This window comes from Herpailurus yagouaroundi, unplaced genomic scaffold (assembly GCF_014898765.1).
Source record: "Herpailurus yagouaroundi ecotype Mexico unplaced genomic scaffold, PumYag 214, whole genome shotgun sequence".
Classification (NCBI taxonomy): Eukaryota; Metazoa; Chordata; class Mammalia; order Carnivora; family Felidae; genus Herpailurus; species Herpailurus yagouaroundi.
The window spans coordinates 626,296-653,313 of record NW_024412445.1 but is presented as its reverse complement, the minus strand read 5'-3'; the positions used below and the strand labels follow the sequence as shown (position 1 = coordinate 653,313).

At 60.9% G+C, this 27,018-nt stretch overlaps 2 protein-coding genes across 10 annotated transcripts in view; one reads left to right on the top strand and one right to left on the bottom strand.

The window, feature by feature from the left end:
- The window catches only part of CAMK2B (calcium/calmodulin dependent protein kinase II beta), a 51,041-nt gene extending 37,324 nt beyond the window's left edge, over positions 1 to 13,717 (top strand). For 2 of the 9 annotated variants that reach the window (XM_040454958.1, XM_040454956.1), the window contains 10 exons: positions 3,085 to 3,122; positions 3,252 to 3,323; positions 4,542 to 4,586; positions 5,962 to 6,010; positions 7,576 to 7,656; positions 8,458 to 8,571; positions 12,639 to 12,714; positions 12,873 to 12,967; positions 13,166 to 13,400; positions 13,494 to 13,717. In XM_040454958.1, coding sequence (XP_040310892.1) covers positions 3,085 to 3,122; positions 3,252 to 3,323; positions 4,542 to 4,586; positions 5,962 to 6,010; positions 7,576 to 7,656; positions 8,458 to 8,571; positions 12,639 to 12,714; positions 12,873 to 12,967; positions 13,166 to 13,398 — 803 coding nt within the window. In that variant the 3' untranslated portion in view covers positions 13,399 to 13,400; positions 13,494 to 13,717. The remainder of the gene's footprint in view (positions 1 to 3,084; positions 3,123 to 3,251; positions 3,324 to 4,541; positions 4,587 to 5,961; positions 6,011 to 7,575; positions 7,657 to 8,457; positions 8,572 to 12,638; positions 12,715 to 12,872; positions 12,968 to 13,165; positions 13,401 to 13,493) is intronic. The other 7 variants (XM_040454962.1, XM_040454960.1, XM_040454964.1 and 4 more) reach the window with 5 other exon arrangements.
- A 3,113-nt stretch (positions 13,718 to 16,830) lies between these two features.
- The window catches only part of YKT6 (YKT6 vesicular SNARE protein), a 10,552-nt gene continuing 364 nt past the window's right edge, over positions 16,831 to 27,018 (bottom strand). The window contains exons 2-7 of the mRNA XM_040454955.1: positions 24,868 to 24,950; positions 22,670 to 22,770; positions 21,613 to 21,717; positions 21,261 to 21,326; positions 19,066 to 19,167; positions 16,831 to 18,431 (exon numbers count right to left, since the gene is read on the bottom strand). Of these exons, the coding sequence (XP_040310889.1) occupies positions 18,396 to 18,431; positions 19,066 to 19,167; positions 21,261 to 21,326; positions 21,613 to 21,717; positions 22,670 to 22,770; positions 24,868 to 24,950 (493 nt within the window). The 3' untranslated portion in view covers positions 16,831 to 18,395. The remainder of the gene's footprint in view (positions 18,432 to 19,065; positions 19,168 to 21,260; positions 21,327 to 21,612; positions 21,718 to 22,669; positions 22,771 to 24,867; positions 24,951 to 27,018) is intronic.

Here is a 27,018-nt window from a genome sequence, read left to right as displayed (position 1 = left end):
TGGGCGCCGAGGGCCGCTGTGTCCCGGGTGCGGTCAATGCATGAGGACAGAGCCCAGCATGGCTGTCCCGGGTGACTGGTGTGCAGACGGGGCAGAGGCTGGGCCCGCTCTGTGGGCTGAGGGCCCCCCTGCTAGGTCAGCCCAGCTCAGCCAGTGGCACTGGGCTGGGGGGGGTCTCAGCTTCAAGGCTGTTGCCCCTCCATGGGGGCGGCCCCCTGGGGGACATAGCACCTGGGCCAGAGGAGCCCTGGGGGTCTTTGTAGAGACAGATGCTGAGGCTCATGGGAGTGTCTTGGCCTTCCTCAAGAAGGGAGCAGGAGGGGGCAACCGTGGCCTGGCCTGAGGACCCCCGGTGGGTGGGCCAGAAGGTCTCTGTGTATCTATCAGGGTTCTGGGGCGCCAGTTCAGGCCCCCGTGGCACAGATGGAACAGCGTGTGCTTTCGAGTGCCAGTGTAAACGGGGGTTGACGAGGACCTGGAACCGATCTGGGTGGAGCTGTGAACTCTTCCAGGAGCTGCTTCCAGGGAGGGCACAGCTCCAGTCCATGCTGCGCCCACACTCACAGATGCTGGTTAGAGGTGGCTCCTGGGGGCAGGGTTTGGGAACTGGGTGAGAGGATTGGTGTCTGCTGTCGGGCTTTCCGGAGCCCGGGCCCTGGTGGAGCCGTCCGAGTCCCCAGATGGGTGTTGCCGTGTCGAGTAGCACAGTCTGGGATTTGACTGAGTCAGGGACTGAGGGGAGTACCCTCGTAAGACCCAGGTCTGTCCCAGGGTCTCCATCTGCCTCCACCCAGGGCCTGGCTTCGGGGCGGGGGGGGGGGGGGGGGGGGGCAGTGCCGACCGCATCTCCTCAGGGCGCCGAGCCAGCCCTGGGCTGCACCGCTCTGATGCTGAGCCCACAGGGCGCCGCAGGGCCCGGCTTAACTTTGGGTGCGGGGTCAGCTTGCCTGCCTGCTCACCTGCCTTGATGCGTGCGCCTTCAGAGGGGCTGGGGGCCTTCCTCTCCTGGCCCCTGGAGGAGACCCGCCCCCAGCTGGTGGGCCCAGGAGGAGGGGTCCCCGCATGACTCCCACTTCAGAGGAGTTGGGCTCTGCCTGCGCACTGGACGCCGGGGTGGGGGTGGGGGGTCAAGGGAGCGGACTGCTGAGGTCAGTGTGGGTCAAGGGAGCCATGCTGATCGCTAGGTCAGGAGCCAGGGCTCCGTGTGCAGGGCTAGCCCACCCCTCCCCAATCCCTGCCGCAGGAAGTGGCTCTGAGAAGGTGGCATTTTTGGTGCTGGGACGTTCTTGGGTCTCGGCTGGCAGGGCATCAGGACACAGTTCTGATCCAGCTTCCCCAGGATCGGGAGGCTGAGACACAGAGCAGGCAGGCCTGGGGGGCAACGAAAGGGGTGGCCTGTTGTCCCTTCGCTTACTGGGACCCCAAGACACCTCTCACAGAATGAGGACCACCGGACACGGAGCTGGGCCAGGAGGCAGGCTCTGTGGTGCAATGCTGCTCCCTGGATCCTGGGGGAGGAAAGGATGGTTGTGGGGGGAGGGCCAGGAACAGACACTGCACCCAGGGTGGCTCTCCAACAGCCCCATAGCGCCCTCTGGCCCAGCACAGTCACCTGCGTCCCTGCCCAGAGCCCAGAGGGCAGCGATGGGTGACTGCAGAGAGGAAGGTGGTTAGCAGGCAGCGGCCCAAGGCCTGGGATCCCCCTTGGCTGCTGCACTGGGGACCTGACGGTGGTTCTCAAAGTGAAGCAGAGTTAGGATCCTCCACGACAGATGACAACTGAACGGATACCACACCCACCTCCCCCCCCCCCCCCCCCCCCCCCCGCCCCAGAGGTCTGGGGTGGACCTGGGTGGTTCTGATGCTGCTGGTGTGGAGACCCCACTTTGAGAACCACTGGGCCCAAGCGTTCACAGGGTCTGATGTCACAGCCCCGAGTGGGCGTTCCTCCGGGGACATTCCTGGCAGCGAGGGGTCCTGGGCCAGGCCCACTGGGGACCATCCTGGTCCCGCTGAGCTGGCGGCTCCGCTTCAGGGCTGGCTGGGGGGGAGGGGGGCGGGGGTCTTGACCACCCTGGACCTTACCCCTCCGGCGTCTGCCCCCGGGGAGCGTGGGTGGGGTGGGCAGGACCAGGCTGAGTCCTGGGCCGCACTCTGGACCCTGACCTGACCATACAAATCCTGTTTTTTTTTCTTTTCCTCACTACTCTGTTCTCACCTTTCCCTTCCTGTGAGGTAAGTTGACTTCCTGTGTTCCGAGGTTCCACCATCAAAACTAACCACTCAGGAGAACGCAGATGTGGGCAGGGTGGGCTCGCACAGGAGAGAGTGAGGTGAGGGCTAGTCTGCCCCAATCTCTGTGGGGTCAAGTGGGGTGACACAGGCCACCTGCCCAGCATCCTACAGGTGGTGGGAGCCTGGGACCCTCCCCCAAGGGTATCATCCTGCTGAACCCACTCAGAGCCCAGGGTCCTCAGGCGTGGACGGAGAGGCCCGTGTTGGCACCGATGTTGCCAGAGCAAGGCCAGGACTGGTTCACGAAGAATGAGGCAGCCCCTTGGGTGCTCTCAGCCGGGGGGTGGGGGCACAGCCAGGGGCCCGAGTCCTGTTGGCTGAGAAGGGGCCAGGAGGCTGAGAGCAGGCAGGCCCCTGGGGTTGGGACGCGCCCCTCCCTGCTTGGGTGGCCAGTTACAGCCCACCACCCCTGCCCAAGAACACAGAGAAGGGCAGACAGATGTCCCCACCCCACCCTGGTGCCCTGTCCTGTGTTCCTACCTGGGGCGGGGCCCTGGTGGGTGGGGGGATCTTTGTGTCCTGCAGGGTCATGGTGCATGGCCCAGGGAAGGAACCTGTCCTGGGGATGAGGGTGTTGGGCGGGCCTCTCCAGGATGGCCCACAGGCCTGCTTTGTCCCTGCTGGCCACAGAAGCCACTCTGCCTCAGGACCTCGGGTCACTCACCTGCCCACTTGCTCTTGGGGGCCACCAGAGCCTGGCCGGTCCCTGAGGTCACCTCACACTGAGGGCTGGGTGGTGTTGGCCCCAGGCCCTTTGCTCATGTTGCCTGTTTTGTCCTCATGCAGCAGCCAAGAGCTTACTCAACAAGAAAGCGGACGCGGTGAAGGTGAGTGCGCTAGGCCCTGGGGGGAGCCCTGACCCTGCCGCTTGGCCCTACCCCACCGCCCTGCAGGGCCTCCCTCTAGGCCAGGCAGTTTCCCCTTGTCCCTCTAACCTCCTCTTCCTCTCTCCACAGCCCCAGACGAACAGCACCAAAAACAGTGCAGCTGTGACCAGCCCTAAGGGGACACTCCCTCCAGCCGCCCTGGTACTGAGCCCCTCAGCCCCCTGCTTCCGGCCCTCTTGCACCCCGGCCATGTGGTGGCCACCTGTCCAGAGGCCTGGGGTGAAGGTGGGGTCCAGCCCCGCCCTGTCTCTGGTGGACGCCTGGTCCTCCAGCCCCCTTTGCCTCTTCGGTGTGAAATGAGGGCTGAGCCCCTTTCAGGCAGTCCTGGGGCTGTGCTCGGGAGCCTCCCTCAGGTGCCAGGGACTGGCCCAGCCTCCCGCCCGGGTGGACTCTTGAGTCAGCAATGAGAGGCCTTCAGGCGGCCAGTGAGGCGAGGCCCAAGGTGGAAGGCACTTCTGATCCTCCGCCCTCGGCAGGCCCATCCAGAGTGCCCAGGCAGACACTGTGCAGGGGCGTGGCCTGCCGGGAAGACACCTCCCAGGTGCTGCATGGGTGCACCGTCCAGGACGTGGGGGCTTTGGGAAAGAATGGGTGAGGCTGGTCATGGCCTCGGAGCCCACCCAGTGATCTGAGGGAGACAGGAGCCCTTGGCAGTCTCCCTGGTGGAGATCCAGCCGGGGTACCTTCCCATCAGAGGCCGTGGCCCGCAAGTCCCCCAGCGGCCAGGGAGATGCACGTCTGTGGCTGTGCTGGCCTGTGGCTGCCCGGAGGGAGAAGCCCGGGGGTTCTGGCTCTGGCCCTTATCTGGGGGATCCTGCCCAGGGGACGCCCCAGCTGGTGGAGCAGGGTGCTGTGGTGGAGCTGTGTGCCCACGGTGGCCTGTTGGGGCTTGCTGGCGCACAGGTTGAGTTTTCTCAGAGCACGTGTGGTGTTTCCATGGGCCACAGGCCCACCTCTGGGAGCCAGCCCCACATGCCCACAGGAAGGCTGGGTTTGCCAGATAGCCATCTCACACGTGGGGGCAGCCTTAGTCCAGGAGGGGAGGGTCCCACACAGCCAGCCCCGTCTCAGACCTTGTCCATCCCATGTGCCACTCCACCCCCATGACATCCTCAAAACCGTGCCCCCACCATGCCGGGGCAGCCAAGGGAGGGGAGGACCTGTTTTCCTGCCCGGGGCCCCCATGCTGTCTCCCACACTCCGTGGGCATACACGCTTGCTCTCTGCCCACCTCTGGGCCCACCCTGGCCTCCCCAGCCCGCTCCGCCTCCTGCCATCCTGGCTCCGCTGCCCTCCTCCCCTACCCCCTCCTGCCCTGCTCACTTCCCTCTTTCCTTCCTCTGCTTCCTTCTTCTGTAGGAGCCTCAAACCACCGTCATTCATAACCCTGTGGACGGGATCAAGGTACTGCCGCACCCCGTCCCCCCTTAGGAGCCTATGCTCGGGCAGGAGGCAGGCCAGCGGGGGGCATGTCTGGGACGGTGACCCCTGGGGGGCACTTGTGCTGAGAGTAGGGGGGCAGGTGTACAGTGAGCCCCACAAGTCTGGGGCTGCCCAAGGCCCAGAGCAAGGTCTACATCTCATGTTGTCCGCCGGGCAGCCAGGGGCCAGGAGCGCAGGGTGGTCTCAGATGCAGGTCCCAGGGGAGAAGGGGCGGTTGGGGGAGGGAGTAGCTCAGACGCCCCTGGCTTCCCCCATTGCTCACCTCTGTGCCCCCTGTGCTTCCTGCTGAGGCAGCCTGCCTCCTCTCTGCTCCCGCTCTGACATCATCTCTGCTGCATAGGCACCTCGCCTGCCCGGGCCAGAGAAGGGGCTGGCTCTAGGGTGGCGGGAGGGACGTGGGCGGCTGAGCTGTTTCTAGGACCAGCACCCCTCACCCCCACACGCACATACCCAGGCCTGGGTTCCCCAAAGGGCCCCCCCACACGCTGGCTGTGGGCCGGGATCAGGGGGACCAAGCCAGACTCCAGGTGCTGGGAAGGGCCTGGGTGCACTCCTGCCTTGTGACTGTGGACCGGTGTCCCTGGACCCTGTGTCTGGGGTGAGAGGCTCCTGTTCTCCCTGCAAAGGGGCTCTAGACAACCGTCTGGTCCTCCAGGCTGCAGACCCCCCACTTCTGGGCAGGGCCCAGAGCAGTGTGTTCAGTCAGGGGGCCAGAGGGGGCCCTCCAGAACTCCGTTAAGATGGTTCTTTCTGAGGAGCAAGCCAGCGTCTTGGGAACCGCGCAACAGGTGAACAGCACCTGGTTTCTTATCTGAAGGGCGGCAAGCCCCCAGGTGTGGGGCTGCCCGGCTGCCCTCTAAGGCCACCTGAGGAGTGATGCTGGACAGTCGAGGCCTAAGGGGCAGGCGGCCCCCTCCTGGGGAAGGAGGTGTGGGTGCAGCTCCATTCTGCCTGGGCCGGGCCAAGGCTCTTGAGGGCCTTCTGGAAGCTTCCCACCCTGTCTGCCAAAATGCACAGGCTGTGGGTACCTTTCTTCTTCACCAGTATTGTGGAGTTTTAAAGGGCCCATCTTCCTGGCTTATTAAAGAGAGTCTTTCTACCCTGAGCACAGGGTCTTTCTACCAGGCGTGTGCTGTCGGGAGAAGGCACAGTCACGTCCCTGGGCTGTTGGGGACGTGAATGGCTGAGCCCAGGGGATGGGTGACCCCTGGGGGCCAGCCCGAAGCTCCTGCCCTGCCCCTGGGGATTCTGGGTTGGGGCCCCGCAGCCTTGGGAGGGCACCTCCAGGGCCCGTGGAGGCCACGTCCTGACCTCCTGCGTCCCTGTGTGTCCCCAGGAGTCGTCGGACAGCACCCACACCACCATAGAGGACGAAGACACAAAAGGTACGAGTGTCGCACGCATTCTGCTGTGCTGATGGGTGGGCCGTGGGGGGCGGGACGTCTGCGAAGGGCGGGGCATCTGCGAGGCGTGGGCTGGTGGGTGGGCCGAGGGGGGCGGGGCGCCGGCAAGGGGGTGGAGCGTCTGCGAGGCGCTGGCTGGTGGGTGGGCCATGGGGGCGGGGCGCCCGCGAGGTGGCTCGTGGGTGAGCCGTGGGGGCGGGGCGTCTGCGAGCGGGTGTGTCGGCGGGAGCCTGACCAGGGCGTGCTGGCAGATGGGCCGGCCCCGGGGCAGTCTCCGGCCCTGGCGCCCTGACCAGCAAGGGGCCTCCCACCCTGCGGAGGACCGGTTCCTGTGGGGAACACCTTGAGAGCTGAATTTGCTCAACTTCTGTTAAATTCCCTTACATTTGTGATTTTGCTTAGCTGGTAGTTGATAAGTAGATAACCAACAAGGGGGCTTTTTCTGGGTTTTGGATGTTTCCACCACTTGTGTGAGTGCGTTGGGCTTCCACTCTGTGCAAGGCCAGTGACCATGCCTGGGCCTCAGAGGGCGGCAGAGCGCCCTCCCTGTGTGCCCAGGCACCCCTCTTCTGCTCTCCACCTTGTCAGCATCCCCAGGGAGGGAATGTGGCGTCCCAGCCACGCCAGACCACCTAATCCTCTCAGCCACATGCTCACCCCTCAGGGCTGCCCCAGGGCCTGATGGCCGGCCATTCTATCAGTTTGGAGGATGCAGTGACACCCGAAAACAGAGGGGAGCATAGGTCCTTGGATGAAGGGAGAGTGGCTGTTTGTGTGTTTTCTCCAGACAGACAGACACAGGCCTAAACCGTCAGCACGGAGGCCTCCCCGACACTCTGGCCTGCCGTTCTGTCTGGCCATGTGGGGGCCTGGATGGCCCAAGCCTGCAGGAGGGTCCGGCAGAGCCTGGCCTGGCCAGCCTCCTCCCAGCCCAGACCCCCACAGCCCCAGGAAACAGGGCAGACTCCCGCACACTGAAGGTCATCGGTCTGGACACCTCCCAGCACTCCTGGAGCCCCGCCTCCCCACTGCCTCTGGACCCCACCACCTGGTGTTGGGGCCGCTGTGAGCTGTGTCTGGGCCTTTTCAGCCTGACCCCACCGGGGTCCTCGTCCCATTCCCTGTCCTCTCTTTCCTGTGTGTCCCCACCTGTCTCCAGTTTCATCTCACCGGTCTGCCCCAGCCCCCAGGGTTCCTGACAGGTCTGCCCCAGTCCCCAGGGTTCCTGACAGTGAGGAGCAGCTCCACGAGCAGGGGCTCGGGGAGCTCAGAAACCACACACCCCCAACTCATCTCCACCTCCTGTTAGCTCCCTGCTCTCTCTGCATCAGGAGGCCCCTGCTGCAGGCCCTGTCTCTCTGGAGCAGTGCTCCTCCTGGGTCCCCTCTGGCTGCCTCTGCCCCTTCAGCCGGCCCTCCATGTAGGCTAAGGCCCCACTCTGGTCTCTGCCCAGCAGCTTCTTGCTGCTGAGACCGGTCCCAGGGTGGGAGAGAGCAGGGCCTTGCTTTCTCTGCCCCACCTCACGCTTTGCCTCCTGTCCACGCCAGCCCTCAGGGTCCCTGACGTCCTGAGCTCCACGAGGAGGGGCTCGGGGGCCCTGGAAGCTGAAGGCCCCCTGCCCACTCTGTGTAAGTAGTGTTCCCAGGCCTGCTGTCCCTGCTGCTCAGCGGCCCCTGCGCCCACCATGCACGGCCTCGGCTGCCCCCGCCAGGTTGCCGGAGGCTAACTGTCCGGGCCTGTCTGGGCGTCTGGCACTAACTCCTCCAGCAGCTCCCAGCCTTTCTCCCTCCTGCACTGCGGTCCAGCCCCAGAGGGTCTCCTGAGCTCTGGGCAGGGCCCTCTGGGGTCCCACTGTGCTTCCTGCCTTCCTTGGATCGCCTGCCTGACCTTCCCAGTCACTGTGACCTCATGGCGCCCCCTGCCCTGAGCACCCAGAGGGCCCCAGGGAGTCTAGGGACAAGGAGCTATTGCAGAAGCTCCTCCAGCTCACAGGCTTGTGGACTCAGAAGGAAAAGGCCTGGGCTTCCTGCCCGCGTGGGTTCTCCACTGGGTTCTCCACACGCTGGGCTGCTTCCTCTGTCCTCCCTGGAGGGCACCCTCCTCTGCCCACAGCAACCGCCCTGCCATGGGCAGACAGGTGCATTTGCCAGGCATTACTGGAGCCTCCCCCTGTCCACTTTCACCCTCCCTGTCCTCCCATGTCCGTCCTTGTCCTCCCACATCCCCCTACACCCCCCAGTACCCCTCACATCCCTCGACATCCCCCTGTGTTCCTCCACATTCCCCCTTCTGTCCCCCTATGTTCCCAATGCCCCCTCTACGTCCCACTCTGTCTCCTATTCTCTCTGGCTTGGCTCATTAGCCCACAGTTTTCTGTCCTGCATGCTCCCCACCTGCTCCCTGTTCACGTCTGGTCTGTTCCACCCCAGCCCCCAGGCTCTCTGACATCCTGAACACAGTGAAGAGGGGCTCAGGGGCTCTGGAAGTCCAGGGCCCCCCATCCTGCCCATCTTCGGCTCTCCCAGGCCCCCTGCCCACCCCATGTAAGTAGCACCTTGAGTGGCCCCCTGGCTGCAACTGGGAGCTCACAGGGGTGTCGAGACCCCCAGCTGTGGTGTGCTGCCCCCTCACTCTGGGGAGCAGCCAGCTTGTGGGGGCAGAAAGTGGGGCACAGGGAGTTCCCCATGAAGGTGGCATTTGGCCTCAGAAACCAAGTTTGTGGTTGCAGATGGGCGGTCGTGAAGGAAAGAATCAGAAACAGTCGGGGTGGACTAGAGGCTCGCGCCTGTGATCTGTGGCCCTTGTGACGCAGTGTCGGTTGCTGGGCGGGGGGGGGGGGGGGGGCACGGGGCGGCCCCCCCCAGGCAGGAAGGGAGGGGCCGACTGTTCCAGCCCGTCCGCCGACTGCCGTGAGGATCGCTTACAGGGGTGGATGACAGCCCAGGGCCACAGCCCCCCCCAACCTGCCCAGGGACTGACATGCAGGGAGGTGCTATCGGATGAGAGGCTGCGGGCCAGGGGCCGGGCATGGCTGGGGAGTGTCTGGGTGAGTGCTGGCAGATCCTGTGCCCCCACCCCACCCATCCCACCCCCCCACCTCCCCCACCCCCAGCCCAGGCCTGAGGGCCAGGGTAGGGAGGAGGGGGAGCCAAGCAAAGCAGTGTCGGGGGGCACAGGGGCAGCCTTCGGGCAGCAGTGGCTCTCCTAGGGAGCTCTCTGTACTTGCCAGAGGGGCGAGGGCAGGTGCAGGTCTCTGCGGGCCTGCTTGGCCAGGGGTTCTTGTGAGGGAGGGGGCAGGGCTGTGGTAGGTGCGCAGCAGAGCCTGGGGAGGGGTCAGAACTCCCCATTTGTGCACTCTCTGGGCCTGCCCGGCCTTGGATCACAGAAGCTGAGGCTTGGGTTTGTGGAGAGGTGCACACGGGTGGGGGTGGGGGTGCCTGCCACAGTACCCCAGCCCACCTGCCTTCGGAGTCTGCACAGCAGACCGGGTTGGGGGCTCTGAGGACAGGACGTGCTGTGGGTCTGAGCATGGCAGGCTGACCTTGGGGGTCCGTCTTGAACCAAACTACAGAGGTGGGGACTACAGGAAGGGGCCTGGAGCAGAGCCAAAGGGAGGGGTGCCAGGGGCCTGCAGCCACTGGTGTGGCAGGACTGGTGGGGGAGGGGTGAGCACTAGGGGGATTGAGGGCAGGTGCCCCCAGGCTCCTAGCTCCTAGATGTGCCCTTCCCCCTGTCCTCAGCACCCTGGCTCTTTTGAGTATTGGGTGGGCTGCAGGTGAAGGACGGGAGTCACATGGGCCCAAAGAAGGGACTGTTTGGGCTGAGATCTGGCTCTCAAGGTTCTGATGGGGTGCCCCCATCTCCAACTCTGGGACCACTGTCTGCCTCTCCCAGCACGGGGGCCTAGGCTACAGGGGCCGTCCCGCTGTGGGTCTTGGGTCCCCTCCTTCCCTGGAATGTGCCTGCCAGCTGTGTTTCTATGTAAATGGGGTCGGTACCCACTGGCCCAGGCCCTGTTCTCCATAATCAGGGATTACACCCAATCCAGGCTGATCCTGTGCAGCTGCCTGCCTGGTGTGGCTGGCGCTCCCGGTACCTCTGCAGATGCCAGGGTACGTGGATTAGGGCCAGTCTGGAGTCACTGGGCCCCCCCCAGACCCTCTGCCAGCAGCCTGGCCTCCCTGGCCTGCAAGCTTGCCCGAGGAGAGCCAGAGGGAGTGTGGGGGCTCCTGTTCACCTCTGGCACCCCTCCCAAGCCAGACCCTTGCCCACACACCACAGCCCCATCTCCAGAGTCGCCTGCTGACAGTCAGACTGTGCTCTGCTCAGAGGCTTTTCCTCCGGGGAGCCCCTCATGCAGCACGCCCCAGGGGCCAGGGTTGGGTCTGGGCAGCAACCCCTCGGCAGTCTCGCCTTCCCTGTCTGCAGAATGGGTTGGCAGCTGTTTCCCATACACCAGGCTCCACAATTTGTGCCGTGCCCCGACTCTCTCCTGTTTACTTAATACTTTCCCTGTTGCGGATTCTCTTTTTTTTTTTATTATAGTTTGTTTAAAAACACCCAATACTCTTTCGTTAAGTGGGAGATCAGGTTGACTTGTTGTAGCATGGAGTGACCATAAATCAGAGTGCCCTGGGAATGAGACAGAGGAACTGTTGCTCAGCCCCAGCGGCAGGGCTGTTGGCTGCGGGCTCTGTGGGGTGCTCTCTGTGGGGGAGGGAGGCTAGTGGGTGTCGGGTGTCCGGACACGGACACGCAGGCGCCGCCATCCTCACACAGGCAGAGGGTGCCCAGCTCTGGGGCTTCTTCAGTGGGAAGCCATCTCCATTAAGGTGACGGGAACCTGGGAGGGTGGATAGCATCCCTGCAGCAGAAACGCCCAAGTAGAGGGAAGCCAGGTGATGCAGAGGGACCCCGAATGTCCGATGTTGCCCTGCCCAGGGAGCCCAAGACTGAGAACAGAGAGTGGCGTGTGTAGGGACAGAGCTTTGCTGGACACAGGTGGACATGAGACCTTAGGGTAATGAGCCTGCAGCCCACCTTCCTGGACCCCAGGCACAGTTTGGTGGAAATGGGAACTTAGCAGAAGTCAGCTGGGCCTGGAGTGAGGGTTTGTCAAGGTAGGAAAAACTTGCAAGGCAGCGCATGTATGAACCTATACATGCGAACACGCACATATGTGACGTATGTGCACATGTGCCCTCCCTCTCACGACACACAAGCCCACATGTGCACCCAACACCTCAGGTATCATGGAGGTCCTCGTGTCTTCACAGTCCAGAACCTGTGCAGCACTCAAGGCCCGCCTAGGCTCGTCCACCCTCCAGGTGGGCATCTGTGGGTGCTGGTGGCAGGGAGAATGGGCAGTCTCACTCCAGGGCTGTGGGCACATGCTTCAGGATACCACGTTCACCCTTCTAGACCCTGCAGTCTGTGCGCTGGGACCTTGGCCCGCAGGTCAGCTCACCTGTGTGCTGTTCCCAGGGGTACTACTCGCTGAAGAGTAGAGACCTGCAGACAGACGCCCCCCTCCAGGGGCAGGGAGCTGGGAGGGAGCCTCTGGGGAGGGGGCCCCGCCTTCAGTGCATTTGCTGCATCCGAGGTTTACCATCAGCACGGTGTTGCTTTAAGAGAGCACCGTGATGTTTGTGCACACGTGCTCACGGCGTGTGTATTCTGGTGTGTATCTGCATGGAGGGTGTTAAGCACCTGCGTCAGGACAGGCGGTCTCTGGGGAAGGGGGTGAAGAACAAAATTTAGGGAAACACAGTCACTCACAAGTATACCTGTAAGGTTTTATTTCCCAGCTGTCTTGAAAGTTGTGCTGGTTTGAATCAGCAGGGTGTGCGGCTATATTATTGTCCACTTCTTCCATATGTTTATAATAGTTTGCATGAAAATAAGTTGTAAAGAGACGGAGGGGACCCTGGGGACCAGGCCAGAGGCCAAGCAGGCAGAGCTCTGGCATGGGGGGCGCTGGCTGGACGGGAAATGTGGGGGGGACAGTGGGGGGGGGGCCCTCACCTTGGCCAGGATGGAACAGGTGGAGGCCAGCGGGCAGTCAGGAAGAGACCCACAGACTCGACTTCCCTACTGGACCCGCATGGCCCTATGCCCTGGCTTTTGCTCATAATCCTCACCCTGCAGCCCCCAGGCCTTCCTGGCCTCGTCCTTTAGTGGACATTCCTAAAGATGTGACGGGTTGGAGCAGGGCTGGTGAGCCACATCCAGGTGGCAGGAGCCGGGACGCAGGACCCAGTGCCGCAGCTGCAGAGGGCCCAGCGGATGCGGCCCAGGAATGGGGGGTACCACAGGGTGGGTTATGGCAGGCTTGGCTTCCCCTTGGCCTCCAGACACGTGGTCCCTCGGAGGGAGTATGTCTGTCGCCTGGAGATGCTGTATGTGACACAGCATAGCTGGCCTTGGAAACGGTGGGGGGGTGGGGGGGAGGGGAGGGCACTGGGGGCCTCGGAGGGCGCGGCCCGATCTGGACGGATTTGGGTCCCTTCCGGGAAGGAGGGGCAGGTGGGCTCTGGAGACGCCCTTCTCTAGGCCCGCAGCGGGGCTGCTTGGGGCGGCCCTCGGTCACTGGGCGGCTGTGTCCCCGCAGCGCGGAAGCAGGAGGTCATCAAGATCACGGAGCAGCTCATCGAGGCGGTCAACAGCGGGGACTTCGAAGCCTACGCGTGAGCCGGGCGTCTGGGCTGGGGGGGGGGGGGGGGGTTTCCCCCCGGCGCGGGGGGGGGGGGGGGGGGGCCCGCGGCCCCCCCCCCCCCCCTCCCCGCGGCGAGAGGGAGGGGAGGGGCGTGGCCGGGGCCCCTCCTCACCTGGGTCTGCCCCCCAGGAAAATCTGTGACCCAGGCCTGACCTCGTTCGAGCCTGAAGCCCTGGGCAATCTGGTGGAAGGGATGGATTTCCACAGATTCTACTTCGAGAACCGTGAGCGAGGGGGTCGAGCGGTGGGCGGGGCAGATACAGGAGACGGGCGGAGACGGGCGGTGGGCGGGGCGCGGGCGGAAACAAGGCCTTGGGCGGGGCGTTGTGGTAGGGATGCGGGTGGGGCAGATACGGGAGGTGGGCGGGGCGCACAGGGCGCCGAGCCCAGCGGCACCCCCCCGTCCCCGCCCCCTGCCGTAGTGCTCGCCAAGAACAGCAAGCCCATCCACACGACCATACTGAACCCGCACGTGCACGTCATCGGGGAGGACGCTGCATGCATCGCCTACATCCGCCTCACGCAGTACATCGACGGGCAGGGCCGGCCCCGCACCAGCCAGTCCGAGGAGACACGCGTGTGGCATCGCCGTGACGGCAAGTGGCAGAACGTGCACTTCCACTGCTCGGGCGCGCCCGTGGCCCCGCTGCAGTGAAGGTGGGTGTCCCTGGCGTTGGCCTTGCGGGCGAGGGGGTGGGGCATGCCCCCCCCCGGGGGCAGGGCTGACCACCCACTCTCGTCCCCTTTCAGAGCCGCGGCCGGCGTCGCGGGACAGACTCGGTGTTTGGAGCCCGGCCGCCAAGGTGGCCTGCCTGTCGCATGTTTGTGTCTGCCTCGTTCCTCCCCTGGTGCCTGTGTCTGCAGAAAACCAAGACCGGATGTGATTTCTTTTTAACAACAAGACGACAACAACCACAGAAACAATTGATGTTGGATGAAACGGGGAAAAAAAAAAAAAAAAAAGGAAAAAGCTGTAAAAATCACTGGCATTTGTGGGGCTTCGGACCGACGGGCACCCCCCCACCCACGCTCCATGTGTCTGTCCGCTCCTGGCCCCTGGGGACCATGGGGCAGTGAACGTGTCCACAGGGGCCGGGCCGAGAAACGGTGTGTGTTAGGTGACGCCCCTCCCCAGGTGTCTGCATTCCCTGCCGTGCATGGCTGCTGTCAGGAGTGTCGGCCACCTGGGGCCCAGGGAACCTGAGCACGGCTGTCCCCCTCCTTTCCTCTCATGCCCCCAGCATGGATGAGCAGTGCAGAGGCCGGGCCGGCCCCCGGGCGCCCGACAAGCCATCCAAGAAGCCCCCTCAGGCCCAAGGCTCCAGTTCTGGTTCCTCCAGGGCCGAGGAGGTTTGGTGGGGGGGAGGCACCCCTTAATGTCAGACCTCATGCCTGGCAGACTTCTGGAGAGGACACTGTTGGCTGCAGCCCTGTCGGGAGGGGAGCCCCTGGCCTCCCTCCCATTCAGGGTCACCTCTTCCTCTGCCAACCTTCCCCCTGCTGGCACGTCTACGAGGGGCTCTGGACTTGGTCAAGAGGCAGGAAGGGGAGAGGGGTCAGAAGGCAGGTGCATGGCTCTCTGGGCTCCCAGGCCGAGACTGGTCCAGGCAGATGTTTCCAGGCAGTGCTTTTGGAGTCTGGGTCTGGAGCCGAGGGAGGGAGAGAGGGAGGGAGGGCCGCCCTGGGCCCAAGGGGCAGGGCACGGTGAACCCCCGGCCAGGCCTCTTGAGGGAGGATGCCGTGTGTGTGATGGGGACCCAGGGATGAGGAGAGCACGGGCTGGGCCTATCTTGAGGTGCCCCTCGTGCTGGTGGGCACTGAGGTGCAGCTCAGGCTCGGGCCGCGTGGTAAGGTGGCAGTACCGGGGTCCCGGGGCAGCCGGCCGGGTCAGGGGCTGTGATGGAAGAGACGCAGGACCTGGCGCCCCAACACCTACCCCCTTAATTCACATTTTCAACAAGGGTTTTCTTTATCTTCCCCCACAAATCAAGCCAAGGGAGGGGCACAGAGTGGGGAGCGACACTCAGAATGGACACTCACCTGCCCGTCCACGGCTGTGCTCAGGACAGCTGTCCCCACCCATGGACACAGGGTAAACATCTGCCGGGCTCCCTGGGCCTCAGGCAGTGGCAGTGCTCGCCGTGGACAGCGTGGGGCCCGGCCATCCTCCCCTCTGGGGGCTTCCTCCCTTCTCCCTTCACCTGTCATCTCCACGGAGCTGCCTGTCTGGGATACTTTGGGGATTTTTTCTGGGGGATAGTTCTTTTGCATGACCCCTTTCGAGCAAGCCACACCTGCTCCTCTAGCTAGGCGTCCGAGGTGTGGTGGCATCGGCCGGCCCGCTCTGTGGAGGGCCGGCTGCCCGCAGTGCCGGCCGGCCCTTCCTCTTCTCTCTTTTGCTGAGTTTCATTGTCTTTTCTTTCTGAGCCTTGTAAGTGTAAAAAAATCATTATTTTGTTCTGTCTCGGGAAACTGCAAATAAAAGAAAAACAGGACCAATGGCTTCACTTGCAGCTGGGGGCTTTATCCCAGGGCCCTCCTTCCCTTTCCCTGTGCCCTCCCCCGACTCCCGCTCTTCTTGGAGGGCTCTACCCCATCATCTGTGACCCCGGCCTGTCACTCAGGAGGGACACGTCACCAGCTGCCCACCATTCCCCTGTGGTGTGAGGATGCAAAGCCATGTGGGGCCTCCCCCAGGAACGCCCGCCCTCGGCCCTTGCTGGCTGAGTAAGGATTGAGCACAAGGCAGCAGGACCACATGGCCCCAGGGCTGTCTGAATGCGTGACCACATGGCCACATGGCCTGAGGACACCTGAGCAGTGCATGGCCACATGCGCTTGGGCTCAGGCAGGCTGGGGCTGCTGTGGTCTGTGCTCCACTGGTTCTGCTGCAGGCCTCCTGGCCCTCTGCCCTCCCAGACAGACCCCGCGCAGCCTGCTGGAGCCCACGTGCACCCTCAAACGAACGTGGGCAGTCCCCCCTCCACACCATGTCTCCAGGCCCTGCCAATGCCTGTCTGTACTGTATGCCTCATGCTTCTCTGGGACAGAAATGTGGGCCTCACAACAATTCTGGACACCAAACATTCCCCACTCGTGTGTCTTCTGGTAAGAAGGACGCCCCAGGGGGTCCCCTCTGGCTACCCCAGACCTGCCCACTAGGACAGGAGGCCCTTGACTTCAGCTCCTGGTGCCCAGCAGGTGTTCTCAGGAGGAAGGTTTGTGCCAGAGAACACACAGAGGCTCCAAGAGTGGGGCTCAGAGAATCTAGGACACGGCCCTGGAGCGAGCGGCAGTCAGTCCCCGACTCGGTATCTAGGGCTCCACTCACCTATCAGCTGTAATCCGAGGAGGCTTTCCAGGCCAGGCCTCCCTGGGGGCACTCACACGGCCCTGCCCAGCCCTGAGGACCCTGAGCCCTGGGGTGCGGAGCAGGACCAGCAGGCTGGGCGCCCCATATGGGGTGGGCAGGGAACTACAAAGCGAGGTCAGTGAGACAGTCTTAGGTTCATCACTTTTAAATGGTACCTGCTTTGGTCAAGGCTCCTTGGGCCTCAGGGAGACCTTGTGACCCAGCAGGTCCTGCAAGCAGAAGCTGATGCCCTCAGTCCAGCCCCAAAACCCAAGGCCACTTCTCATTTCCACAATCACAAGCGAGATTGAAGGCAAGGCTCAGGGCCACCATGAAACAAGGCTGCACAATCCTCAGACCCTCTAACCACCAGCCACTGAGGTCATTCCGTAACCTGGGACCAGACTTGAAGCTCCTGGGCCCACAAGCGCCCAGGGAGGCACGAGACGCCCCCCACGCCTGCAGAGCCCGCCTCCAGCTCCTGAGGACTTTCCACGTGTGTGGCCCTGGCTGTGGCTGCAGGGCAACCCCCCAGGCCAGTCCCCCTAATCCAGGAGTCCCGGCAGGGCTAGCCTCTGCTCCAGGCCCCCCTCCCCTGTCTCCTGCTAGACAGGTCTAGGTGAAGGGAGTTACAGCTTAGGCCTGGGGGTTAAGGACAGGAACTGCCCCAGGACCCTGCACCCGGCTTCCCGAGGAAAGGGGCCCCTGAGGCTTGAACAAAGCAGAGGACTATTGTGGAATTTCAGAAGACAAGTTTATCCAGATAAGAACCTTTCAAACAGAACAGTTAGGCAGCAGTTACTATAAAATACACTTTGCCAAGTGCTCTTCGCCTGCACAGGTGTGAGCCGGCCCCACCCACCCCCACCCCCTCCTCCTCAGCCACCTCCGAAGCTGGAGGTGTCAGACACCACGCTGTCCTTAAGGGGAAGTCAGAGCACCCTGGGCACCAGTCAGCAGGTGGGTTGGCACCTCGCTCAGGGTTGCACAGGGCAGGCTATGTTAGAGGCCGATGCAGTGCCCAGAGCCAAAAGGGCAGCTGGCAGGTACACCTATTAGGGCAGGGTCGTCAAGAAGCCATGAAGTCCCACCTTCTAGCCCAAGCAAGGGAATTCAGGGGCTGGCACTTGCTGCCAGGGCAGTGGGTGGGACCTCCTGGGTAGGGCAAGAACCAGCTCAGGGAAGGACCCCCTGGGACGGGATCTTGTTTGACACCACCCCAGGAAGGGCTTTGTGGGGAGTGGGTCCCAAGGGTGCATCGTGAGCTGGCATCCTCTGGAAGTACTTAGGACAGGGGGAGGCAGCAGGGCCTGAGGGGGCTGGCAGGTCTCCCAGCGGGGGCTTGTGCCTCTGGATGGGGGGGGCTCTCAGGCAGTACTCCTGCGGGAGTCGGGCTGGGGAGGCGCTGGCTCAGACCACACCCATGGGGCATTGGGAGGCTCGGGATGGCCGGTACCTGGTGTTGGTGCCCAGGAACAGCAGCCATAGAAAAGGCCACTTGCTAAGGCACACAGGCCCCAGGTGGTTGCTGGGACAGTCTTGTTGCCAGCGAGGCAAAGGAACACGGGTTAAGAGACCACACATACTGCTGTGACCTGGTGGTCAGAGCCCATCTGAAGTTCAGGGCAGATGACCCCCCATGCCCTGCGCCCCCATAGGCATTTCCGTGCAATGTGATGGATAGGCAGTGCCCTCAGCAAAAGGTCAATTCAGCAGAAGTGCAAAGGTACCCCAGAATCCGTGAAGCCTGGTGACCGTCACCTCCCACCGTGGACCTTGGCCCAAAGCACTGGCCTACACCCTGCTCGCCCCGACCCCTCATGCCCACCCACAGTGGGTTTCCCAAGATCCGAGCCCCAGGTCTGTGCCCCCAGCCCTGCAGTCAGGCCTCCCCTCGGCTTACTACAGAGTTAAAACAATCTGGGCACAGATACAACCCAAAGGCAGACTAAGGCCCGACAAGGTTGGCTCCGACCTGCTGGGGGCCTCGCCCAGGTCAGGGGCCCACGGGTCTTCCCAGGGGTGAGAGACGAGCCTGTCAGCATCCGTGTGAGTCACTCAAGAGTTTATGGTTTCATCTGGCCCAGTAATACATCCCTGGGGGCCTCAAACCATCTTTCCAAAAATCACCAGGCATGTAAATTTGAATGTTCCCCACCCCCAGGCCGTTCTGCGACCCCTCGGTCCCTGCCAAGGGCTCCAGGGGTGCAGAGTCTTCCCGTGGTGGCTCTGCTTCTCCAGGGACTGTGGTTCTGATGCGAATGACTGGCGTTTGGCCCAGGGGCCTCTGCGCGCTGCTGTCACATTACTGCACAGCATGAGTTCTGCTTCCGGGCCTTGAAAGAAACAAACAGGAGCTGGAGAGGATGGAGGCTGCCAGCAGCCCCACTAGGGCACACGCGGCGGGGGGCCCCGTGGGGCTCCAGGAATCGGACTGCTGAGCCGGCTGGAGGACCTGGGGGCACCTCAGAGAGGCGGGCCTCAGTCGGTGAGGGGGAGGGAGAGCGAGGCCGTGTGAGGCAGCCTGAGTGTCTGACTTTGGCCCAGTCTGTGTCCCCAGGTGCTATCGGAAAACACGTGTGGAGGTGGTACCGAGAATGTCTTCAGAGGACCGGATAGATCCCCTCTCTTGCCCCCAGACTCCACAGGCCAGGCCCCTCCCAAGCTCACAGGAAAGCCCATGTGTAAACTCAGCCCCACCGCCGTCCAGACAGCAAAGCACCTCTGTTGCAGGGAAATAATGGAAGCAAAAGAGCCTCTTTGGGAAGACTGAGCACCGATATGCTCCGCGAGTGGCGGGACCAGGAGCTGAGCAGACCCACCCTCCTGCGGCACCTGATGAGCCTGCCTGCCGCTGCTGCCAGGCCTCGGCCACCTCCTGTGCTCTCCCCACGTGTCACTGAACGTCCCGAAGGCTCATGCGGTATAGAGCCCGAGGGAGGGGTGCCCAGAGCCAGGGCCAGTGCTCACCGTTTTATAGAAGGCTTTAGACTGTGTCCCCAGCACTTCAGACTTGGACACCAGGTCATCTAGTTTCTCCCCCCGCTCCAGCAGAGACTCCATGGTGTTGTGCTGCAGGGTCAGAGAAGAGAACACTCTGATGTTCATAGAGCAGGTGGACGTGAGTCCCTCCTGAAGCTCAACCACAGGGAGTGCGTCTCCCTTGGGCTCCTCCCTACCATGCGTCAGCCGTGTCCCAGACTTGCGGATGGAACAGGACCTAGTGACTGTCCCACGGGGTGCCCACAGCACAGGCTAAGACAAGCATGCTCCAGAAGTCACTTACACCCGCCCTCACATACATGTATTCCCACCAGACAGACTGCGCCTCACCTTCCTGAAGGGACCTGTGTTTGCGTGTGAGCACTCAGGGAGCGGCCGCACCCACAGACCTGTTCTCGGGGTGAAGGAACAAGGCCCTCACAAGAGCCCCCTGCCCTGGGGCCACCAGGAAGTGGCCGGCTCGCTTCCAGCCCGGATGGCCATTGCTGGAGCGGCCACAGGGCCCCCGGAGACCTCTTCAACGGGAGCGGCAGGAACCCAGGCACACGAGCATGAAACACGCAGACCCAAGAATAAGCAACGATGTGCTTCATCTCTACGTGCAGTTGAACAGCTTAGGTTCTCACCACGGAAGTTAACCAGATGAAGACACGGAAGGGAAGAATGGCAGGACCAGAGACCTGATTTTTGTAGCCAGAATAGGGCCGGGGCTCGGTTAGAAGCCGTGGGGGAGCAGGTGGTACAGGATGCACACACCTCAAGACTGCCATGTCTTGCTTTCCTTCCCGAGCCTCAGAACCACATTACTCGAAGCGTGGTCCCGAACACTTGGGTCCTGCCCAGACCCGAGTCCAGCCCCAGGGGACACCTGTGTGCACGAAAGCTGAGCTGGTGTTGGCAGGAGTTTTATGTCTGGGCAGGGTCTTCCCCAGGTACCTTTTCTGGGCTTTGCATCCACTCAGTCAGGGATCATGAGCCGCTGGGCATTGGTGGCCTAAGCATGGCGCTGCACTGGGATCAGGGGTATAGAGATAAGGACGAGGGAAAAGCCCCCAGTCATGACAGCTCACATGCTAATCAAGGAGACACACGAACAAGTAGTGACCACGCGGTGGCATCCTGGAGGCCTGTGCACAGGGGCACCTGCAGGGGTGCCAGGCAGGAAAGGAAGGCCATGAGACCGTGGGGCCGTGCCAGGGAGCCTACAGGTGGCCCCACAGCTGTCCTGAGACCCGCTGAGGAGCTATGAGCAGAGGGTAACATAGCGATGGTCACCGTCTGCTGGACAGACTGGTGGCAGGCAGGAAGCGAGGGACCAGGTGTGAGGCAGAGGCCACAAGACCAAACTTGAAGTGAAAACAGATGCCTCAAAAGCCGAAGACAGATCAAAGCTTAAAAAAACAGACAAACAAAAAAAGTGCCGGGAGAAGCTGAAGCTAAGGTTATAAACCAGGAGGTCTCAGGCAGGATGCAAATTCCTGGTCTCCTGGCTGGGGCCTGACGACCGTACATTGGTCGTTAGTCAGCACCAGCAGCTGTCCCCACAGCCCACACCCCGTAAGGGAGGCACCCGCTGGGCTTGGAGACAAAGTACCGAAGGCACCAGCACAGGGAAGGAGAGCCACAGAACTCAGGCCATCACAACCAGTAACTGCCAGAGGGGAGCGTTGGGGGGGGGTGGGGGTGGGGGACCACACTGGTGCTCCACATGGACCCCTCACAACAGGCAGGAGGGCTAGGCCTGGCCTTGCCTAAGCCAGTCTGGCTTCGAGGCCTTGGACGCACGGGGAGAGGCGGGCAAACACCCCCTTCAGAAAAGAGCTTGGGGAGGCACCTGGGGTGCTCAGTTGGTGAAGCGTCAGACTTCAGCTCAGGTCATGATCTCACGGTTCGTGGGTTTGAGCCTCATATCAGGCTCCATGCTAACAGCTCGGAGCCTGGATCCTGCTTCGGATGCTGTGTCTCCCTCTCTCTCTGCCCCTCCCCCACTTGTGCTCTACCTCTCTCTCTCTCCCCCTCTCAAAAATAAATATTAGGAGAAAAAAAAAAAAAGAAAGGAAAGCGCTTGGACTAGGACTCCCAACAAGCCTTGATGGTGTGCACGGTGGCCACCAGGCTTTCTGCCCCCAGCTTTGGGACATGCTGGCCCCCGCTCTGCTTACCAGAATGATTTTGGTCTCATCCAGCTCAGCCTGCACCTTACTCATGGGGTCAGCTTCTCGGGGGTTCTAGGGGAAGAGCCAAGAATAACATCAGGACCATTTGGAAACAAAGCTCAACCTACCTGAGCTAGAAACACTTTCCCAAGTTAAAAACCCTCAGGCTGCTTAAACACAGGACAGAGAAATGGAAGCCTGCTGCGGGGCTCAGGTTCCAGGTCTTAACGTGGGCCCCTGGATGTTTCAGAGGGATGTCGACACCAAGGCTGCCTGGAGTCACCTACAGCCACGGCCATCAGGGCTGCCAGCCTTCCTGTGCCACACGGCCTCTCCTCAGGGCGATTAGACACCCTACCTGGTATCGACTGAGGTGGCCATCTAGGGCCGTGTAGTGAATTGTAGCAGGGGATCCGACTGGCCACTCTATCCTGTCCACCTGCTTGGAGAATTCGTCTAGTACCTGCAAGACAGAAGAGTGCATCAGCACCGCCACAGCTACAGGGCTTCAATGGACAGCCTCACCCAAGAGAGGCTGGCAGGCCTGGGAGGAGGAAAGAGGAGGACACCTAGTGGCCAGGGGCACATTGAAGCTCGAATTACAAGTATTCTGGTAATTAAATACGAACTGTACCCAGCCTGAGATGAACTTCATCTGGAGAATGATAAAAGCATCTGAATTTTAAACTAAAGATTTCTGCTTTGACGCGGCCATAAAATTCTAGAATAAAAGGTACTGGCCCTCTCATTTTCCAAAACAGTTCTTCAAAAGGGAACTGGATCCTTCCGATTTAAGTGACCACCAGATTTCACAGGCTTGTAAGTACACTGTACTGTGGGAGGCTAGGGGCCAGAGCCCGTAAACAGGGGTTTACGGTAAGTGTTGCTTAAAGGACTGATGGACGCACAGGTGCTGGACTCATGTGGGGAAGGAGTGCCCATCACTGCAGCACGGGCAGAAGCACGGAGGTGGGAGGGCCCACTGTGTGCAAGGACAGCCTGACGGAGGGGAGGCAGCCACAGAGCAGGGCACAGAGTCCAGTGTGGCTCAGAGGAGCCACGATCACCATTGCTGAGGGCAGAGGCAGGAAGAGAGTGGCCACAGGACTGGCAGGGGCAAGAACACAGCCAGAGCTGGCCCTAGAGCCCATCCTAGGAGTAGGCTGTGATGCTGAGGCAGACAGGGTGAGTCAAGGTGGCACTTGGGGACATGAACCCAGACACAGGAGGGATGACAGGCAGAAATCAGTGCCAGGGAAAGAACTGGGAAGGGATGCCAGACTGTCTCTTGGTTTAGGACCAAGAAAAAACGGCTGAAAATGGGTTGATTTGGGACACATTACTTCATCCCCTGTAACTCGGGCACTGACCCCACTTGTCGATCCGAGCCCAGTCCAGCCACACTGCAAACTCACCTTCTCCAGCAAGGTAAAGGCCACCCGGGATGGATATTCACTGTCAGCAATGACCACCCCTGCAAGGCTGTCGTTTCGCACGTAGACGTGGCACAGATATTCTGAGGAGAAGTCAGACACGCGTGTGGTGACTTGAGGCCCTTAGACGTTTTCAGCCCTGATCATCAAAGCATCACAATGCTGAGCCCTTGCCTTCTGGATCAATGAAGCTTGCACGAACAGTGCATAATGGAGCTCTGCCACCAGCATGACCCAATGTCTGCTTTAGGACGAGCCAAGGCCCAGGGGCCCAGTGTGCAAAGCCAGAGGAGCAGAAAATATCCCAGGCAACACGGTCCCAGGTGTGTTTCTAAGTTCCATCCTGAGCTCTAGATCAGGCCTGCCTGCAACTCAGGGAACTGCATGTCTCAGGCTCCATTCTGTTTCCAAGCTGAAGAGACCCCAGGAGAGACAAATAGCCTCCAATTTCTTAAAAAAATCCCAATGCGCTTGCCTGGGGTGCTCAGTCAATTGAGTGTCAGACTTCGGCTCAGGTCATGATCTCACAGCTTGTGGGTTTGAGCCCCACGTCCGGCTGTGTGCTGACAGCTTAGAGCCTGGAGACTGCTTCAGATTCTGTGTCTCCCTCTGCCTATCCCCTGCTCTCCCTCTTGCTCTTAAAATAAATAAACTTAAAAAAAAAAAAAAAAAAAAGAGAGAGGCACCTGGGTGGCTCAGTCGGTTAAGCATGTGACTTCAGTTCAGATCATAATCTCGCGGTTTGTGGGTTCAATCCCCCTGTTGGGCTCTGTGCTGACAGCTCAGAGCCTGGAGCCTGCTTCGGACCCTGTGTCTCCCTCTCTCTCTGCCCCTCCCACACTCGTGCACGCGCTCTCTTGCTCTCTCTCAAAAATAAATATAAAAAAAATTTAAACATTCCTATAAAAGTGTCCCCGAATCAGGAAATCACCTCTCGGGGCCTCAGGTTCCTCATTACGGGAATCCTGGCCTGTTGTGTTCTGTGCTGGACTGGAGGGCATAAGGCAGGGAGAGGAGAGGGGAGGACAGTGGAGAGAAGGTCCATCTACAAAAACATGAGTCCCTGCTGCCTATGGATTCCTGTGCCAAAGCCATCAAGTTATCCAAAGGTACAGTCTGTACAAGAGCTTCTGCAAAACATTCATTAACTAGGATATGAATTCTTGTCATTTTACAAAGGATTCGAAGACGATGCAGCTAACCACACCCCGCAGTGAAAGGGATGTGAGGGCAACAGCTGACAAATAAGAAGCTTCTTGTCCTTAAGACACTCAAGCACCAGACCCTGGCACAAACAAACAAAAACAACGAAAGGGGAGAAGGAGAGATCGTGAGCTCCGCAATCAAGAAAGGGCAGAGATAAAGGAGAGCGGGGTGGGGGACAGGACCATCACCGACACTCTCCAGGCTTTGTCTGCACTCCCATATAAGAAAGGTTCAAAGGCGAACCGAAATGCATGCATCCGCAGAACTGGAGACGCTGGACCAGTGCAGATGGAACATCTCTAAGAAACCTAGGAAGGCAGACATGGCCTGAGGAAACCAGACTATTTCCATGTTCACGATCCAATTTCACTCCTGCATCGTGAAGGGTACCAGGATCTCATGCAGAACAGATGCACCACCAGGATGGTGACCGGGCCTCCAGGTCACAAGACCAGGGCAGCACCGTGCGACGGGCGTCTCCGCCCAGTGAGGTTCACGTGATGTGTCTATACGACACGTCTGTCTTTCCTTATCGGTCTGTACAACATATGCCTCTACGATAAAAGCCTGAAGACTCTCATGGGAAACCTGAATTGTGAACAAGTAAAAATACTGGCCGAGAGAAAAACAGGATGAGTTTTCGGATTCCTGGTCCAAAACCTAAGGAGCACAGGACACGGTATTACCTCAACAGGGCTGGTTGCAAATCCTTTTTTGAGATGTGTCCAGCTCTGGAGGGAAAGAGAAGGATTCAGGAAGGCCGCATACAGCTCCAAGAGTCAGACCCTCACCTGAAGCAGGTGTGAGGTACAGGGGCACACTGACTTGGGCAGCTCAGATGGCAGCAGTGGGCTCAGCATCGTGTGCAAGCAGAAGGAAGAGGAGGGAAGAGGGGCAGGCCGGCAGTGTGCAGAGAGCCACGGGTTGCCTGAGGCGTGATGGGGTGCACACCAGGGAGGGGGCGGTCCTCTTACCTTGTTCTTTGACTGAAGCTCTGCTGCCCTTGGCCGAGCGCTCCACGATCAGCTGACTCGTGAAGGTCATGAACTCCTGAACACTAAGAAACATAACACAGATTACCTACTCCTGTCCCCTTGTCACCGGCACAACGGAAGGTGACCTCCGAGCTTGGACACTAAGGAGCTAGTGTTTCTTGACTTCACTCGTTGCCTTCCGGGCCTCGGCTACAAGCGATAAACGTGGTTTTGTTACTAATTGCCCCGACCGTTCACACCACACCTGCTGCTCCTAGCGCGCCAGACAACCCACTTCCAGACCTCTGGGGCACCTACTGCAGGCTTCCAGGATGCTGACGCTGTGGTCAGCAGAAGCCCTCGGACACAGGGAGAAGCAGGAGGCAGCAGACACGCAACCCAGGTGGGCTGCCGCACACGCCAGACACTGAGGCAGGATGCACACACGCCATGGATGCGGCCGAGGGCACAGAACCCGGCCTAGGGTGCGCTGGCTCATCCGAGGTACGTCATCCAGGCTATTCGGAGACAAGGGCTTGGCCGAGACCAGGAAATGATTTGTACCAGGGCCGTCGGACAGAGAGATGTGGCCGGAATGGAAGAATCACAGGTGACAACAGTGCAGCCAGAGGGACAGGGGCCAACAGGAAGCCTGTGACTGGGACTGCCATGCAGGGGGCCATGTGGCGTGAGGATCTCCGACCCTGCGGTGGACGTCCTCGGCTGGGACCCCAGCTCCACCATGTGCGAGATGTGTGACCTCCAAGCAAGTTACCTGTGGCACTGTGCCTCAACTAGGAAATCCAGATTCACTATGATGGTCACACGAGTGCACAGCACCATGCCTGGTGCACAGCAGCACTTGCTCCATCACCCTGAGAGAGTGATAGGATGGAAACAATCCCACAGAAAAGACGTCTCCAAACAAGGAAGTCCTTGCAATAAAACCAACCAGAGACAGAGCTCATAGCAGGACTGTCACCAGACAGAGGAGAAGTTACACTCTCACAAAAGTCTGCACACAGAGGCAGAAAAACAGGGGAACCATCTGAAGGTTTCACAACCTGGGGTCTGGTCATCGTGAGGCAGGAAGGATGGGAAAAAGCTAGATCATCCACTGCCTTAAGAGGATGTGCCTAGAGTGCTGCAGCTGTGCTCGCCACCAGAAACCGGTCCGGGAGCCCTCACCAGTGAGGTCACAGTCCCACACTGAAATCTCTGAGGACCCTCCGTAGACAAGGGCTGGGAGAAAGAAAAGGAACCACTTGGCGAAGCCGGCACCGAACATCACAGACAAGCAGAGAATGGAGACCACGGTAAAGGAAACCGAGTATCAAGAAGGTGCTTCACTAAGGACCCAAAACAAGCCGAACATTTTACAAAACAACAACAGAAACGGTTTTAGATTCTGCCAGCAAAGCCCTCTCATCAGGAACAGGAACTGTTGAATTCTGAGTCCAGACAACAGCGTCCACTAGCCCCGGGGACCGTGTGGCCACAGACATGGACCCTGGAGGGTCCTTCCCCTTCTGTGCCTGAGTCACCCAGCCCGCCCACGATGGGCCGCAAGTGTCTGCTGTGTCTTCAACAGTTTCCTGCTACTAAAGCGTCCAGAAACAGGAGAAGCCTATAGGCCTACACATCCCACGCTTCCTTCCAAATCCTCAGCGCAGACCCTTTGGCCCCATCAGGGCTCCACTGGAAGCAGCACAGTGAGTCCTGGCTGGTTTCTCGTGGCCTCAGTGACTCCGTTGGCAAAACGGAGTACGCAGATTATACCAATAACCTTCCCACGGAATCGCTGGGAAAGCCCATCAGATAGCCTAAGCGGCTCCCAAGGTGTGGCGCCCAAGCTGCCTAGGTTGGAATACAGACCTCTGGGCCCCAACCCTCTAGTTCGGGACGTCTGGGTGTGAACCTGGGAATCTGCACTTTTTCCAAGGCCCCTGATAATTTTATAACGACAAGAATACGTAAAACAGCGAGTACGGGAATAATGTTCTAGAATAGCATAAGTCTTTTATCCAGAGAAACGAAGATGATTCCTCGAAGGCACAGTCCCCAGACCGAGGAAGAGGCCATCGTCGCGCTCCTCCCAAGGAGGCCGGGGCCCGCCGCCCACCCCCACCCTCCGGGCCTCCCCCCCCCCCC